The 18,382-nt window shown below is 41.1% G+C and overlaps 1 protein-coding gene and 1 long non-coding RNA gene across 2 annotated transcripts; both read right to left on the reverse strand.

Annotated features, from left to right (window-relative positions):
- Window positions 1-2,329: 2,329 nt before the first annotated feature.
- LOC119888805 lies at window positions 2,330-9,641 on the reverse strand. Its single transcript, XR_005441950.1, has 5 exons — window positions 8,030-9,641; window positions 7,391-7,639; window positions 6,863-6,958; window positions 3,706-3,910; window positions 2,330-3,575 (listed from the first exon to the last, which is right to left on the reverse strand). It is a non-coding gene; the product is annotated as an uncharacterized LOC119888805 (long non-coding RNA).
- A 1,215-nt stretch (window positions 9,642-10,856) lies between these two features.
- Window positions 10,857-17,680, reverse strand: LOC119888804 (UPF0602 protein C4orf47 homolog). The gene is made up of 4 exons (XM_038699537.1): window positions 17,591-17,680; window positions 17,112-17,220; window positions 15,615-15,834; window positions 10,857-14,133 (listed from the first exon to the last, which is right to left on the reverse strand). Exons 2-4 carry the CDS (start codon window positions 17,209-17,211, stop codon window positions 13,938-13,940), a joined length of 516 nt encoding a protein of 171 aa, XP_038555465.1. The 5' UTR covers window positions 17,212-17,220; window positions 17,591-17,680; the 3' UTR covers window positions 10,857-13,937.
- Between the last annotated feature and the right edge of the window lie 702 nt (window positions 17,681-18,382).

Consider the following 18,382-nt stretch of genomic DNA (forward strand, 5'->3'; position numbering starts at 1 on the left):
CAAATCACCACAACACTACTGCAAATTACCACATCACTACTGCAAATCACCACATCACTACTGCAAATCACCACAACACTACTGCAAATTACCACAACACGACAGCAAATCACCACAACACTACTGCAAATCACCACAAGACGACAGCAAATCACCACAACACTACTGCAAATCACCACATCACTACTGCAAATCACCACAACACTACTGCAAATCACCACAACACGACAGCAAATCACCACAACAGCAAATCACCACAACACTACAGCAAATCACCACACTACTGCAAATCACCACAACACTACAGCAAATCAACAACAACTGCAAATCACAACTGCAAATCACCACAACACGACAGCAAATCACCACACTACTGCAAATCACCACAACACTACTGTAAATCAACAACAACTGCAAATCACCATAAAACTACTGCAAATCACCACAACACTACAGCAAATCACCACAACACAACTGCAAATCACCATAACACTACAGCAAATCACCACACTACTGCACATCACCACAACACTACAGCAAATCACCACACTACTGCAAATCACCACAACACTACTGCAAATCACCACACTACAGCAAATCAACAACAACTGCAAATCACAACTGCAAATAACCACAACACTACTGCAAATCACCACACTACTGCAAATCACCACAACACTACAGCAAATCAACAACAACTGCAAATCACAACTGCAAATAACCACAACACTACTGCAAATCACCACACTACTGCAAATCACCACAACACTACTGCAAATCACCACAACACTACTGCAAATCAACAACAACTGCAAATCACCATAAAACTACTGCAAATCACCACAACACTACAGCAAATCACCACAACACTACTGCAAATCACCACAACACTACAGCATTGGTGAGACTGAAACGGAAAGGGTAGGTATGTATTGGACACTGATCCTCCTCCTTATTGGTTGCGCATCTCTGTCAGTCATGTTGTAAAGCATCTGTGTGTAGTAGAGCTCTACTGCAGTATTGCAGCTTATTTTCAAAGGAATATGGACCAAAACATTGATGTGAGTGAAATAATTCAGCATTATTTCAATGAAGGACACACATACAAGGTCATACTTGATCTGCTGTCAACTTTACACAACACAAGAAGCTGGGTTATTCTGGAGAAATAACTTCTCTCCCTTAGTAGATGTAAGGAATGCAATTTTGATGGAGTTACGTGGACCAGGGCAGTTGTTTGGTTACCGCACTATGTGGTACGGACTCAAACAGAAGTACAAACTTAGTGTTAAACGGAGTACTGTGATGAGGTTGTTGAAACAACTGAATCCGTGAGGGACTGAAATAAGGACCTGTCGTAGATTTGTTCGGCGCACTTATCATTCTATGGGCCCAAACTACATATGGCATGTGGATGGATATGATAAACTCAAACCATTTGGCTTTGCTTTATCAGGCTGTATAGATGGCTTTTCTAGGCAAATTATGCGGCTTGTTTGTGGACCTACAAACAATAATCCATAAATCGTCGCCCACAATTACATTAATTGTGCAGAGTATTGGTGTTGTCCCTTTGAGATTACGGACTGATCACGGGACAGAAAATGGGATAATGGCAGCTATTCAGTATACTCGCCGCAATCATCATGACGACTACTATGCAGGCTTATCAAACCACAACTATGGGTCATCTGTGAGCAATCAACGCATTGAATCCTGGTGGTCCATTTTCAGGAAAGGAAGTTATGTTCATTTGTCTTTTTACTAGTTCATAAAATAATGTTATATTTGGAATGCCACATATAGCATGACAGGTGTTGCATTAAAGGTAAACTACTATTTCTAGGGCTCAGTTTTGGATGGATTTGTTCAGGGACCTAAGGGACTCTGGACATTTCAATGGCAGCAATGAACACAGGTGCTTACTGAGATTCTGCTTCAGCAATCTTCTACAGAAAGACCTCAATGAATACGTCGACTTCTGGAACAAGCACAGGATTCGGCCATCCAGACCTGCGTCATGTCCCGGGGGAATCCCAAATGAACTCTACCTTTTACCTCACAGGTAATCAATATTAGGCCTAACTCCTATTAAACTGCACTGATAAATGTTGTTTTCTGTTCTTGGTTAATCACAGTGTTCTAGGTCTGATATTTGTTAGAGAACCGACCACTGTCAATCGTAATTTACTGTTACCGGGTAACAGATTTGAGCACTTCCTGTCATATCAATCCGCTGATAGACGTTTACATACCGCCTAAAAAAGCCAACATTTGTTCTAATGAGATTTCCACTAAAAAGATGTTTTATTAAAGGCATGTATGAATCTTTACAGGTTCGGTTCAAGGGACTGTGGATTTGCTATTGAAGGAATGGAACTGGAGGCATTTACTGAGTCAAGGCAGATCTTTTCTTCATGCGGTGATCCAGACATTCAGGACTATTTAGAGCATGCAATGGTACAAAATGGATTGCAGAGGCCAGAGCATTGGGAGGCATCATTAGAACTGTACTTTGATCTCAAGGAAATATAGATGGATTATAAATAGAAAATGACCTTCCATTGAGATGCAGGTCACTAATGACAGCACATGTACAGACACCTGTTTTTTGTTATTGTTTTTACATTTTATTACATAGATTTTTTCTTTGTTAAATGGAACCTCAAAGGACAACAGCCAATGGGCATGAATAACGATAGTGTCAAAAAAGTGCAAAATTCCTAAATCAAAGCGAAAGGCAATGCATTCTACAAACACTGTTGCTTCTGCCCAGGGAAAATGTACAACAAATGCAATGTGCTAAGGCAAGGCTCTTAAGCCATTTTATTTTCAGTGTAGGCTACTAGGTTATGTAGGAACACTCTACAACATCCTTTGCAAATAACACTGATTTTGTTTTTAATGATTGTGTAATTTTCAGCCTGGATCTTATTTTCCTATGTTTTTGTGTTTAAGTGACTGGTGGGAACAATAATTTTTTTAATTTGTAGTAGGCTTAATAAGCAAGACTGTTGCAGTAGGCAGTGACGAAACAAGCTAAAGCTACATTTTAAGTTATTGGGCAATTTAAGTCCACAAAAAATGCTTTCTGTAAGACACTGATCATGTCTGTGGTGGGTAAAACAAGCACTTTGCGCTCCTTCAATTTACTTCCACAAAAACATTAAAAAAATTAATATTACATTGGAGCCTGTTTTACCACTGCTGACTGCACCAGTCTGGCTTAACACTAGACCATTTACAAAGATTGTTGTTACCATCAGTCACTTAGACACAAAAACATGGTCCAGGTTGAAAAAACTGAAGATACCCTCTAAGTTACAATATCACATTCATTTACATGCACCCAAATCCTGGGGAATTATGGACACCAAAACCCATGTTTGTTTTGAGTAGACAGTATGAGTCCAGATGTGGTAACCTCAGCTTATTGGCACATGTATTTGCCATCGGGAACAGTGAATTGTTAAGGAATTCAATGCTTGGTGCAAGTGTTATCCCTGCAGGTGGCATTGATGACAGCCCTGTGGCAAACATTAGTACATCTTCCAGAGATACTGTAGTCTGTGTTTCTGCAAGATAAAGGAAGTCAAACTTTTAGTGCTTTAGTAAGTGTAGTGCATTACCTTAAAACACAATATAAAATATTTATAGCATACTTTCAAATATATGTTAATGTATAAAAGGTTGAACATTTCAAACCTTCAGTGTCAAAGAGATAATCAACCCAAAATTGCAGCGTTTTCCCTTCCTCCTGCCTTCTGTTGCTTCCTGCTGGACTTAGTTCTGGTCTGAAGAGGGCCTCCATGTCTGCCGCAGTTAGCTTCCTGTTTGAGTAGCATAGGACAGGCGCTAGCACACCAGGATGCTGCTGCAATGCTGCAGACTTCCTAGACCATCTTTGAATCTATTGACAAATGGTTAATTCACAAATTTTAAGTTTCAAATGAGACATTTAGCAGATGAAAAGGCACACATTTACCACTGATAATAGCGTATTCAAAGCATCTTTATCACAATCTTAGCTAGTAACTAGAAAATACATTTCCTGCAGAAAAAGCATGTGAATGCTGAGAGCTGAAATAAAAGTGTTTGGTGAAAATGCATTAATATAAAAAAACTGGGAAATATTTTGCATAGAAAATCTCAAAACTCAAATACACTGCACTGCAAAAAAACCTGCACTTAGTAGTTGTAGCAGCCTCAGCATGTGTAGCAGTAGCAAAAGAAAAGAAAGAAAAGAAAGAGGGAGAGAGATCAAACAGACAAAGGTCTAATCAGACAATAAGCATCAGCTGTGTGTAACTGTTTGTGGAGTAGGGTTGTGCGGTAATACCCTATACCAGTGAATATAAAAATAGTAATAGTATTACTTTAATTTAATAATTTTGTCTATGCCTTAAGAGTGTGTGTCTGTGTCCAGCAGCATCAATGCCTGTGTTTGAAGATGCTTTAAAAGTGTTACAGGCTCTTCCTCCCCCTGGTGGCCTGGTGAGAAAAATTATAGGTGGGACATAGTTGAATTGAAATCTTTATTTCGAACATGCAAGAGAAAGTATAAAAAAATAAAACAGTGATTAAAGAAATAGGAGAAAAAACCAACAACAGATAAGCAGCAAAAGTATCCTTCTTTCCTGTGTTAACATTCTTCCATCACGTGTGCAAAAAGGAGTAGTAAGAAGCAAAACTTAGGTAATCCTACCCCTTTAATTCTTACATTCCTTCAATTAAAATTTTGATATTATTATTATTATTATGTTATATATATATATATATATATATATATATATATATATACATAAAAAATACACATACACAAACATACACACATTTTTAGTTCAGCGGGTGATGGGTGGAAGATGGAACCATTGTCTATGGATGGAACACATTGATGTGAGGTGTGGGTGTGATCGCGGTGCCGCCCATGCTACAGGTGTTTTTGGTGTAAAAGTTCCATTATGCGCCCAGTTAAAGTGTACAGTCGTGTTCCAGCGCCCAGTACCACCACTGCAACATCTTCCTAATTCATTTCTCTGCAAAGTTGATTGGAACACTAAATATAGTTAGTTCTCCCAACTACAGTCAGAGCCAAAAAGCTGACAGATGACATAACTGCTGTAAATGATGTAGGCTCATCGCGCTTCATCTGACTTTGTAAGAGGAACTACACGGCATCAGAAGCATATGAGCTCTTCTGAAGACAGGGGAGGATGCTGTAGAAGTACTGAATAGAAAAACTAAAGTTGTGATACTTAATAAAAAGTTACCGCCCCAAAAAGCTGTCAAAACACCCATTATAAACTTAGGAATCGGCTGAAAAAAGCATAAAACTAAAACAGTGATTTTTCAAAAAAAACTCCAATATTTCAATAAGAAGTGATTTAGCTTCTTTCGAAGGGGGGTAGTGCGTTTAGGCTGAGGTGGTGGAGCGCAGCGGGGGGGCGAAAAAACTTGAGATGGATTCAACTTTTAGAGAAACGCAGTCCGTCACGCTACGGTGGCCAATCATGTAACCAGTAATCAGACTTGGCAGTCTGTTTTGAGGTGGTGTGAGAGTCCTGTACAGTAAACACAACACACCACTGCCTCTAAAAGTTTTAAAACACTGTAAGATTAAAAAGTTAACCAAATCACACCCATAAGTTTGTGTAACAGCTGACTGTGTCCTGCAAGACCAAAGAACAGTCCCTCAATCTCATGGTGCTGTTCTGCAGGAGGAGATCTTGCAGAGAACTGAAAAATATGACCTAAATGACTATTGGTTAACAATAACAAACAAGCCAGACAAATGTATAAAAAGGCTCATTACAGATGGCTAGGGTTCCCTCTTTTGACTCACTGTATATCCTCCACTGAACATTCTTAAAACAATGCTAAATCTTTTTAGAACTCTAGGTTGTATTATTACCTACCCATGACATACATCAGTTGCACCTGAGCGCAGGTTATGGAAAATATTTTCCTTCTCTCCTCTCAATTCCGTCCCATTTATAGCTACACCACATTTTACAAATATATAAAATCACATGGTTTGTAAGCCATGGGAGTAAATTGGGAAAGAGAGAGAAAACCCTACTGTCTGGAATCCATTGATGAGAGCAACTGATAAATATAACCACCAATATTCAGATATATACTGCATACACTGAACAGTACAATCAGTGCTCTAGCAAATTTCAGTATTGATTTAAAGAAATTTAAAGAATGTGAACTTCACGAGCATGTCATTGTTTTCAGAGTAAGAGCCTAGGACAGCTCCATCCCACACATCTGACCTAGCTACATTAAACCTGCTGACTTTTTTGTGGTCAAGAGCAAGTGACAAATCTGTAACGATTTCTTGAGCAGATGCACTTGTGTGACTAGAAAAAAGTAAAAATAAAGTAATAAATTACTTCAGATGTAAAAGATCTCATACTTGCATATTTAAATCACAAGAAGTTGGAACACAAATGCATACAACATAATTATAAAGGAAACTTCTGAGAGTACAGTCATTTGGGCACAGTACACAGTTAGGCAGCATTGTTTTTCAATCCATAGTTTTACCAGGATAGAGCAGCCAAATATGCAGCTCTACTGGGAGTCAACAACAAAGTGCAGAGTACCTGTTATTACTGTTATCCGACGAAGGTTAAAGTCAAGGGCAACTGGACTTGGTTGAAGATACTGGAAGACGTTTCGTCCCTCATCCAAAGGACTTCTTCAGTTCTGACTGACTGGCAGGGAAACTCAGCTATTTAACCATTTAACCACTGAGTTTCCCTGACTTTAACCTTCGCTGGATAACTGTGACCTGGATGACTGAGAATCTTCACAGACATCATGTTATTACTGTTGTAATAATTTAGTGACTTACTCAGGTTCCTTTGTCAAAATATGTCTTTCATTAGCAATTTCCTCCACCTCATCTTCATCATCAATGACAACTGGCGAATACAGGTCTGTGTACTTCCTGCAAAAAGAACACCAACGTTTTCTCATACAAGAAAAAACTTCCACACTTAAATACACACCCATAATAATTGCTCCTGGTGGCAGAAGATCCTGTGGTACTTTGAATAGCTTCCTCTGTATCAGACAGTATAATCTGAAATATGTAGAAAATCATTGGTTTTTAAAAAAAAACGTGATATATTAAACTACAAAAGATTCAAAAGTCTGCCAGTGCAATACCTGAGATGGGACATTTTATATTTAAATGGGGAGAAAAACACAGTACTTCACATAAGGTTGCTGGAGTCAAATGTATGTATTCCAGTAGCCACCTTTTGTAAAGAATACCTACCTACCTACCTATTACCTAGAATAGAAAGCTCCAGCTAGAAAGTATTGGGGAAACTGGCAAGTACGCCTGGTGCCTTGTGGGCCCTGCCAACCGTCTTACCTTTCTCAAAAATTTGTGATCCTCTGATATGCTTTCCCAACTTGTGCCTTATATTCCTTCAGCACAAAAGGACGGTCTGTTCAAGGCACATCAACATGAATCTGGGTACAAGAGGATGAAGGGTCTGTGGTCTTCAAGATCCCTATTGAAGTCCTTCATCTTCTTCTCAGGGTCTATAAGCAATGGAAGTGTTTTTTCACACAAAGGTTTTAAAACACCCTTCTGCAGTGCCATCAATCCAATATTTATCTGCAATAGAAAACATGGAAAACTCATTTTCATCTGTTTATATAGCAGGTATATTAAAAATACCTGCACACATAAACACACATAAATGTACCAGTATATTTAAAATCCTGTCTACATTACAGCTCATTTTATCAGTTCTGTAACCAGTTTACCACAGTCTATTCTATTTTACAGTATTATTTGCTATAGGCCTTTGTTGCTTTATTTTATATTTTAACCTGGTACTGTTTTCTCTTTTTCTCTTTTACTACATGTGTGATTTTCATTTTGTAAAACATTTCATTGTCAGCATACTGCTTCAGTAGTATAATAGTTGTGCACATGACATTAAAAGAACTTTGACATTAAAAGAATTTTGATTTGAAAGTATTTTGATAAAACGTAACTTACCTCGACACTTTTCCCATTCCCCCAAATGAAAAGTCTTTCCTCTGACTTTTTCTTGCGGTATTGCAAAAAAGTACAAAGAGTTGGGTTTGTGGATCCGCACTGGTTTGACACCAACTCTGGATGAGAAGCAAAAATAACATTAAACATTATCTGGCAAATTATTTAGACAGAGCTCAAAACCGTTTTCTGCTTTGCAAAAAAAGATTATGTTGCACCACAAGCTTCTCAACTATCATCAAATGATAATGTAACGTTGCCAATTAAATAACGGCATACTACATTACTTTTTTAACAGGTGTTGCAGAGGCTTTACCAGCTCACCTTTTGGGTCGTTTTGGCTCAATAGCGTGACTACGATACAGCTTACCTACGACACTGAAGTTTCGCAGCTTCCGATTCGGCAGTTAAGGGGGAAATTATTTATTCACTGCGTTAAGGCTTTGCCCAGAATGCAGCTTTCACAGCAGTAAGAGGTGCAAAAAAGAATCGGTTGCTCAGCAAATGTAGGTTAACTTTCACTTAAGTTCCCCTTAACTGCCAAATTGGAAGCTAGGTACAGTGTCGTAGTTTACCTGCGGTAGGCAGAACTCGCCATGACTCCTAGCTTACTAGATGCTAGATGTCTGGTGCCGGTTTTATATTTCGTGGCTATAACATAATGTTACATAACGGTATATGTTAATAACAATGCATTACACATCACTTAGCTTCAAATACAGCAAAGTTGATAATGTTAATGTTGTTAATGTTACCTGAATACGCTGCGCTCTCAGGTGTAGCTTCATCAGTGGTGGCTTCACATTTGTCAAATAACACTCTGGGAAGCCCTTTGCCACAGCTACTGTAAAAACTTGGCTGTAGTTTTGAAAACAATTTCTTGCCACAGTAAGAGCAATAATACATTGTAACGTTAACATCATTTCTCTTTCCACAGTAACGTTAGCCTCTACCCTACATTCCCCCTTCACTGCCGATGAAGAAACTGTAAAAGTTTGTTATGCATTGAAAATGACAGACAGAGATATGCAACCAATCAGGACGAGGATCAGTATCCAATATGTACCTACCCTTTCCATTTCAGTCTCATCAATGCTGTAGTGTTGTGGTGATTTGCAGTTGTGGTGATTTGCTGTAGTGTTGTGGCGATTTGCTGTCGTGTTCTGGTGATTTGCTGTCGTGTCGTGGTGATTTGCTGTCGTGTTGTGGTGATTTGCAGTTGTGGTGATTTGCTGTTGTGTTGTGGCAATTTGCTGTCGTGTTGTGGTGATTTGCAGTAGTGTTGTGGTGAGTTGCAGTTGTGTTGTGGTGATTTGCTGTAGTGTTGTGGTGAGTTGCAGTTGTGTCGTGGTGATTTGCAGTTGTGGTGATTTGCTGTCGTGTTGTGGTGATTTGCAGTAGTGTTGTGGTGAGTTGCTGTCGTGTTGTGGTGAGTTGCTGTCGTGTTGTGGTGACTTGCTGTAGTGTTGTGGTGAGTTGCTGTAGTATTGTGGTGAGTTGCTGTAGTATTGTGGTGATTTGCTGTAGTGTTGTGGTGAGTTGCTGTCGTGTTGTGGTGAGTTGCTGTAGTGTTGTGGTGAGTTGCTGTAGTGTTGTGGTGATTTGCTGTAGTGTTGTGGTGATTTGCTGTAGTGTTGTGGTGATTTGCTGTCATGTTGTGGTGATTTGCTGTAGTGTTGTGGTGATTTGCTGTCGTGTTGTGGTGATTTGCTGTAGTGTTGTGGTGACTTGCTGTTGTGTTGTGGTGATTTGCTGTAGTGTTGTGGTGAGTTGCTATAGTGTTGTGGTGATTTGCTGTAGTGTTGTGGTGATTTGCTGTCGTGTTGTGATGATTTGCTGTAGTGTTGTGGTGATTTGCTGTCGTGTTGTGGTGATTTGCTGTAGTGTTGTGGTGAGTTGCTATAGTGTTGTGGTGATTTGCTGTAGTGGGATGGTGATTTGCTGTTGTGTTGTGGCGATTTGCTGTCGTGTTGTGGTGATTTGCAGTAGTGTTGTGGTGAGTTGCAGTTGTGTTGTGGTGATTTGCTGTAGTGTTGTGGTGAGTTGCAGTTGTGTCGTGGTGATTTGCAGTTGTGGTGATTTGCTGTCATGTTGTGGTGATTTGCAGTAGTGTTGTGGTGAGTTGCTGTAGTATTGTGGTGATTTGCTGTAGTGTTGTGGTGAGTTGCTGTAGTGTTGTGGTGAGTTGCTGTAGTGTTGTGGTGAGTTGCTGTAGTATTGTGGTGATTTGCTGTAGTGTTGTGGTGAGTTGCTGTAGTGTTGTGGTGAGTTGCTGTAGTATTGTGGTGATTTGCTGTAGTGTTGTGGTGATTTGCTGTAGTGTTGTGGTGAGTTGCTGTCGTGTTGTGGTGAGTTGCTGTAGTGTTGTGGTGATTTGCTGTAGTGTTGTGGTGAGTTGCTGTAGTGTTGTGGTGAGTTGCTGTAGTGTTGTGGTGAGTTGCTGTAGTGTTGCGGTGAGTTGCTGTCGTGTTGTGGTGAGTTGCTGTAGTGTTGTGGTGATTTGCTGTAGTGTTGTGGTGATTTGCTGTCTTGTTGTGGTGATTTGCTGTAGTGTTGATTTGCTGTAGTGTTGTGGTGATTTTCAGTCGTGTTGTGGTGATTTGCTGTAGTGTTGTGGTGATTTGCTGTCGTGTTGTGGTGATTTGCTGTAGTGTTGTGGTGATTTTCAGTCGTGTTGTGGTGATTTGCTGTAGTGTTGTGGTGATTTGCTGTCGTGTTGTGGTGATTTGCTGTAGTGTTGTGGTGATTTACTGTAGTGTTGTGGTGATTTGCAGTTGTGTTGTGGTGATTTGCTGTAGTGTTGTGGTGATTTGCAGTTGTGGTGATTTGATGTGATGTTGTGGTAATTTGCTGTTGTGTTGTGGTGATTTGATGTGATGTTGTGGTAATTTGCAGTTGTGTTGTGGTGATTTGCAGTTGTGTGGTGGCGATTGTGGTTTGCACTTCAGGGCCACCGTGGTCCAATAGGATCAAAGACAACTGTGTCTGTTTTGTAATGTTAAGTGCCCTTATTTTGTAACACCAGGAACCGGAAATGTAGAGTACAGAAGTTGTCAGAGATGTAAAACAAGCAGAACGAGGAATAACGTTAGTGCCCACTTAGAGTAAGAAAGCTTTTGGTGTGCCAACCCTGCGGATGGATTGGGATGCATCCAATTTACCAGACGCATGCTGGCGATTCAAACAACATGCCGAGCTCATGTTCACGGGTCCACTTAAAAAGAAAACAGAGGAAGAGAATTGCAGCTTTCCCCTGCTGTGGATTGGGGTCAAAGGACGGGATATAAATAACACATGGACATTATCTGAGGATGACGCTAAGGTGTTTAAAACCATATATACGCAGACATCCAACTGGGACCACAGAAGAAAATACTGACATTTAAATTGGACACTGGAGCACAAACAAGTGTGATACCAGCAAAAGACTTTGACACACTCATGTCTGGCACACCACTAATGACTGCTAAACGCAAGCTGTTTGGCTACAGGGGGCATCTGCTGAAAGTGAGCGGTTACTGCAACCTAGTAGTCAGATACAAAAATAAGTCAACCACCCAGAGGTTCCACGCCATGAAGTGCAACGGCCCTCCCATCCTGGGTTAAAGAGCATATAAAAATCTGGGACTCATTAAGGTGGTGTATGCAGTCACAGACACTAACACCCAGCCAGCTGACATACTGAGTGAATATTCAGACGTTTTAAAGGCATTGGCGAGTTTCAAGGTGAGTGCAGCTTCAGGATAGACCCCAATGTAGCACCAGTAGTCTGCCCGCCACGGACGGTTAAAAACAGAGTTGGACGGACAACATGGCAAGGGACGGCACAATCTGGAGTGACTGAACCCACCCAGTGAGTTAATGCCCAGGTGACGTGTGACAAACCAAAAACACACAAGCGAGGGGTGAGGATGAACCCAGACAAATGCTGTATCTGTGTGCCTGAAGTGAGTTACTTTGGACACAGACTCACAGCTAACGGCCTGAAACCAGACCCCCTCAAGGTAAAAGCAATCAGAGAAATGCCGCCACCAGCGAACGAGGCAGCGCTGGAGACGATCCTTGGCATGATGAATTACCTCGCCAGATTCGCTCCCAACCTAGCTGGGGTCCAGAACTGTATTTAGCTGCATGGAACTTTAAAGGGCCTTAAGAGGGACTGATGACCTTTCTAGGGTGTACTTTCGGCCGATGTAAGCTGGGATTGGTTCCAGCCCCCTGTATGCAGGAGAAGTGGTTGACGATGGATGGATGGATGTAACTTTAAATGATGATTTAGTCACAGAATTCAAATGGGACACGGCACATGAAAAAGCTGACAGATGAAAGAGACTATCACAGCTGAGCTGGGGCCAGTGTAGGCCTATTTTGACCCCAAAAAGGAAGTGACACTTCAGGTGGACATGTCGAAGAATGGCCTTGGTGCAACTATTACGCAGGAAGGCAGACCACTTGCAACAAAACTACGCCCTAACGGAGAAGGAACTCTACGCTTGATGTAAACAAGCAGAACGAGGAATAAAGTTAGTGAAATATACTCCCAGACAACTGCGTCGACCTGGAATTATTTATAATAAGCAGGCAAGCACATGTTTTGTCTGTTCCAGAACAAAACGGAGGTCTCTCTCATGACTCAAGCCTTTCTGATATTGACTGTGTTTTCACCCGGCATCGATTTGATTCTCATTTGACCTGACGGGCTCCAGGGCATGAAACAGTTTTGTTATTTTTTATCCTTAAGCTCTGGACATACTTGCTTTTAACTACTCAAGATGGCTGCCATGCTGTGTCATATGATGTGCAAATTCGGAGGTTGTCAAGGAAAATAATCTGGTGTCGGCGAGGGATGATCCGGTCCTGGTCTGCCCCCTAGTGGATTTACGTTTAATCCTCCAGGTACACGCAAAGTATGCATGCAAGTATGTGAACAATGTTGTCTGCATCGCAGACGCCTCTCTACGCCTACGCATTGTTAAAAACTGTCGGGGGCTTATTTTTTGGCTTGTAACCATTTGGTTAGCTGCGGTGTTGTAGCTGTGTGTATGGCTCAGAATCAGAAGGCAGGATGCTCGGGAGCATGCATGCAGAAAATCTGACCCAATTTCCACACATAAGATTAGAAGAATAGTGGCAGTTCCAACAAACAGAGAAAGCAGGCGTGTGGTTCATCAGCCCATTGACAAATAGACAGTAAAAAGTGATTTATTGATGTGATGTTATCGTGTTAGTGATTTTATTAAAAAACTACATATAGCCCCTTCTACTTCAAAAACAGATAGTATTAGTATTGTCAAGTACATCTCCAGTTGTCTCAGTATGTAACTCTTTCTTCTGTTACACAGCTATTCTTATTGTCATTGGGACTTTGGCACTGTGATAATTACACATTACACTTCAAAACAGATTTATCCTCCCAGAAAAGCTGTGAGATTTGATTTATGTTGACTGGTTATTACAGTGTCAGGGGTCAGATCATTGATCACATGCAAATTCAATGCTTACATGCTTACATTTGTAAAAATGCATTACTCCCCCTGGTATTGTAATTGCTCAGAGGGGAAAAAAGTTAACTTAATTTGGTATTTTTGAACCTGTGCTCTATTTTCACATATTTTTGTGTTGACGTGAGTAGGAGGTACAAAAGGTTTTGGAATCTGTGCAGTAGATAGCTTTAGTCGGCAGCTAAACTGGCTTCCTTTGTCAAAATGACATCTACAAAAAGTGCTTCTTTCTGCCACTGACAGGTTCAGACTGTTAAACCAGGTGTCTGAAAACATCATGGAATGGATCCCTACGAGGGACTCATAGTGACACGTTTTGTTTTTGATGGGAAACTGTCTCACTCAAGGACAATTCTCGCTCTAAAATCTCATTATATTAACATATATCATATATGATATAAAAATTATCCTTAAAATATGCTTGTTAAGAGGTTGAAAACTACATTAGAAAGAGTTCTTGCCATATACCTGTAACCACTGCCTTTCTTGGGAGGTGAGGTGACCATGTTGCGTCCAGGTGAGCGATAGGCTTTCCGGGCAACTGACAGTGGACTCATGGCTTCAACTGGTCCTGACAAAGTCCCATAATAACTACCTGAACCACAGCTGGAGGCAGAGAGAAATGATGTAATAGTGAGAGAGTAGTAAATATAGCAAATGAGTAGATGTGATTGTACTTGTGGTTTTAGAACTATGTCACAAGAAATTACATTTCGTGCTGAATCCCCTAAATCACTGTCCTGCGATTCAGCATTAATTTTTTATCTGTAATTTGATTCTTACCAGGATAAAAGGGAAACTTGTGAGACCACATTTAAAGCAGCATCTTTAAAGGGGGCTGTTTATTACCATCTAGGACACAACGCTCTCCACTAATGGAGTTATGTAAACTGAGGTTCAGGAACAGGACCACGCCTCTCTCACTAATCTGACCACCTGCGCCTCATTCAATTCCTCCAATCAACCACTCGTGCTTCACTCATTTCATCCACCTGTGCCTCTCTAATCCAATCACATGCACTCACGTATCTAAGCCTGTCTAACTCGTTTTCTCTCCCATTTCTCAGTTCTCACTTCCCTCCCACCCAAACCACGTTTGTTGTTTGTTGTGGCCCAGTGGTCAGCACTGCAGCCTCACAGCAAGAAGGTCCTGGGTTTAGACCTCGCTCAGCCCAGGCCTTTCTGTAGAGTTTGCACATTCTCCCAGGACCACAGGAACCACAAGGGGGTTCATAAGACCAAGCCGCTTATCGAGATGAGCCCCCACCCTGAGTCTTGACTCCTCGGGTTCCTCGCCGCTCCAGCCACCAAACCTGAAACAACCTCCTCGACCCCTTCATCCCTCCATCCTTGATCCCTTCATCCCTCCATCCTCGACCCCTTCATCCCTCCATCCTCGACCCCTCCATCCCTCCATCCTCGATCCCTTCATCCCTCCATCCTCGATCCCTTCATCCCTCCATCCTCGACCCCTCCATCCCTCCATCCTCGATCCCTTCATCCTTGATCCCTCCATCCCTCCATCCTCGACCCCTCCATCCTTGATCCCTCCATTCCTCCATCCTCGACCCCTCCATCCTTGATCCCTCCATCCCTCCATCCTCGACCCCTCCATCCTTGATCCCTCCATTCCTCCATCCTCGACCCCTCCATCCTTGATCCCTCCATTCCTCCATCCTCGACCCCTCCATCCTTGATCCCTCCATCCCTCCATCCTCGACCCCTCCATCCTTGATCCCTCCATCCCTCCATCCTCGACCCCTCCATCCTTGATCCCTCCATCCCTCCATCCTCGACCCCTCCATCCTTGACCCCTCCACCCTCGATCCCTTCATCCCTTCATCCTCAACCCCTCCATCCTCGATCCCTTCATCCCTCCATTCTCGACCCCTTCATGCCTCGACCCCTCCTTTCATAACTATTCATTACAATAAACCACTATAACATCTAACATTGGCGTGGTCCTTGTTTTTGACATTTTATGCACAATCTTAGTATACACACCAAGATTGGAAAGTAGAATTTAAAACATTAACATATATGTTTGTGCATGCGTTCTGTGTGTGTGTGTGCTTGTGTTCTCTCACGGCTTCTTGACCCCGTTACAGGGCAGAAAGGCCTTGCCTAGGTTCTTCTTGGCCTGCTGGATGCGGTTCTGTCGAGCCAGTCTTGTCGGGTCACTCAGTGCCTCACGTTCAAATATCCTTTTAAAAGACTTATCAAAAAAGCCGCTCTGCAGAGCACATCGTTGTTTAGCGAAGCCCGCCTGCATCTGCCTGCTACGATAGGCTGACTCATTGAATGGACCTGAATCGGAAAGGGAGACGCCAAAGGTTTACATTGAAACCTGCATTATTTTTGATAACAATCTCTATACATGCATCTGTGTCACCAAACAGGTGGATGTAGGTGATGTTTAAATTGAAGTAAACCTCTGCTCATCAAACGTGAGTATTTATTCATGACAGCAAGCTAAGTTAACACAAACATACAGCATGGCATTGTCTTCTTTTATGTCACCATGTAAGTGCTTACATGAGAAGAGCACTAACACTCCTATCACTACAATTCATGGTTTTCAGTCACGTGACATGCGCTGTGACCTGTAGGGCAGAATAACAGACCAGGACGGCGGCTCACACTGGACTCCCCGTAGAGACACAGCAAAAGCGTTAACATTTCCCTTCCCACAGTTATTCGGATCACCTCTCAACTCAAGAAAAAGAAAGATATGGACACAAACTGCCTCATGTTGGGGTCTTGTGATCCATATACAGCACCTGCTGCCGTATTTCTACCGTTAAAAAACGCCATGTCCCTGTTAGAGCTCGACTGCGGTGATGTTTATGTTTACCTTGTGGAGAATCCCTCACCTTACACATTACGCTTCACCGCTTCACCTCGTTGATTAGTCTGATAGCACAACAACTATCCGGCTTAACTATCACAGTTAACCCCTTAACGCCTGAATTTATTTACAATCAAAAAATAAAAAAAATTATTTGTGTTTTCATTTGCTTTCAAGCTGAAGTAAATGAAGATTGTTAATATGTGTATAGAACATGGAAAAGATATAAATTCAGGTATGTGTAGGTATGATGCAAATTAGCGACAGCAGGCATAAACGAGAAACCAGGGCTTGCAAAAGGTTCCTCAGTACGTATCGAATATGCACCAACAGGCATTGGGGGAATCTTGGCTTGCAGTCTGCAAGGAAGAGGTATGATGCGAATTTGCGACAATCGGCGTCAAGGGGTTAAGGGGCGAACAACACTTTACTACGAACAACCCCCTTAACAAGCCCCTTAACTGTGATATAATAAGCGTATACCATGAGCTATTGCTTAAGTATATAACTAAACTAAACTATTGTTTCATTTTATGTTATTTATTTTAAATGTTAAAATATTTTAATACATATTTGAATATCTGTTAAGTTCTGTGTGTAACATGAAGGCACTACAAACGTTTCGTTATACCTTTTGTTGTATCATGATGATACTTGTAATCTTGTAAAAAAAAATCATATTTACTATAGGTTATAGGCTGAATCAGACAGATAAATAAATAGATACTGTGCTTACGGTTGGTGGGTGGAGCATACTTGTCTCCTATAGAGATGTAGCTCATCTCTTTAAAGACACCAAGGCGCTCCATGTCAATCTTCCCATCAACTGATGGCATCTTTACACACTGGAAACACACACACACACACACACACACACACACACACCTGTAATACTTGTGTATAACACTTCTGGGCACTATTAGAAATCATAGTGTGTACCTTCAAGGAAAGGTTTAGGCAAGTTTTTTTTAATCTAAAGCAGATTGAGATGTTGCACATGGTTCACTCACTGTAGGGGACAGAGTGAACCATTTTAATATAATGCAGTCTTATGCAACCGCTAACTATGACATGAAAAATCAACTAATCAAGTGAGCACTGTAATCCTGTATTAACTTGACAAAGGAGGACACATGATGTAAAACCATAGACTGTATAACACACACAATAAACAAAGACAGACTTAGAGACATACAGATACAGGTCTTAACATACCTGCAGGTGACGTGTAGCAGTTAGAGGACTATGTGTCTCTGTGTGTACTCTGTTGGTTACCTTGGAGAAGGGGAAGTAGAGGATCTTTCCTGGAAGTAAGGCAATTTTTGCCTTCAAAATAAAGGCATACAATTTGCTTGATGAATTAAAAATTGTGTACTGTGTTTTTCTGTATAACTTTATTTCAAGCATGTACTCTCTTTAGAATTATTTTAGAGCACAATGCTCTTGGGCCTGTTGTAATTGTAGTGCTAAAGATATTATGGATATTTTAAAACTCGAATCCATTCCACATGTGTGCAGATGTTGGCCCAGTTGAAATACTGAACTTTATCAGTAGTAAATTTAATTGTTTACTACAGCATTCCCAAAAATACTATACATAATGGATTAACATTTCAACTTTTGCATGTCATATTCATTTTATTCAATCATATATTGCAAAAGCTTTGACACATTGATGCAAATGATTCTGTACAGTTGTCTGCTGTTTCCTACATTTTCAGTTGGTTATGTCATGCTGATCACAATGCATTATACCAGTCTCTGGTGAATAGTCTTACCCCCCCAAAACATCTAGGCACAAGTTCACCACATAAGTTACCACATGCAGAATGGTTGACAAGTTGTTAGTTAGTTAAATAAAGTCACACTTTATTGTCATCCTTCGCACACAAGTATACAGCTGCATGAAATTTTGTTTGGTACAGACCATAAACAAAGTAAGAATAGACAACAGCATATCACAACATGCTACAATAGCAACACTCAGATCATTCACCCACAATACCA

The sequence above is a fragment of the Micropterus salmoides genome, unplaced genomic scaffold (genome assembly GCF_014851395.1).
Source record: "Micropterus salmoides isolate LMB-PRFRI ecotype aquatic unplaced genomic scaffold, ASM1485139v1 Ms_hic_scaffold_5, whole genome shotgun sequence".
NCBI classification, from domain to species: Eukaryota; Metazoa; Chordata; class Actinopteri; order Centrarchiformes; family Centrarchidae; genus Micropterus; species Micropterus salmoides.

What these genes read in the sequence shown, in the direction of transcription:
- LOC119888804 (XM_038699537.1), bottom strand. Translation starts at nt 17,211, where the DNA reads ATGCCATCAGTTGATGGGAAGATTGACATGGAGCGCCTTGGTGTCTTT. An exon ending in GTATGCTCCACCCACCAACC is followed by an intron (nt 15,835 to 17,111) that starts GTAAGCACAGTA and finishes TTTCCGATTCAG; the next exon opens with GTCCATTCAATGAGTCAGCC. An exon ending in TGTAACGGGGTCAAGAAGCC is followed by an intron (nt 14,134 to 15,614) that starts GTGAGAGAACAC and finishes CTCTGCCTCCAG; the next exon opens with CTGTGGTTCAGGTAGTTATT.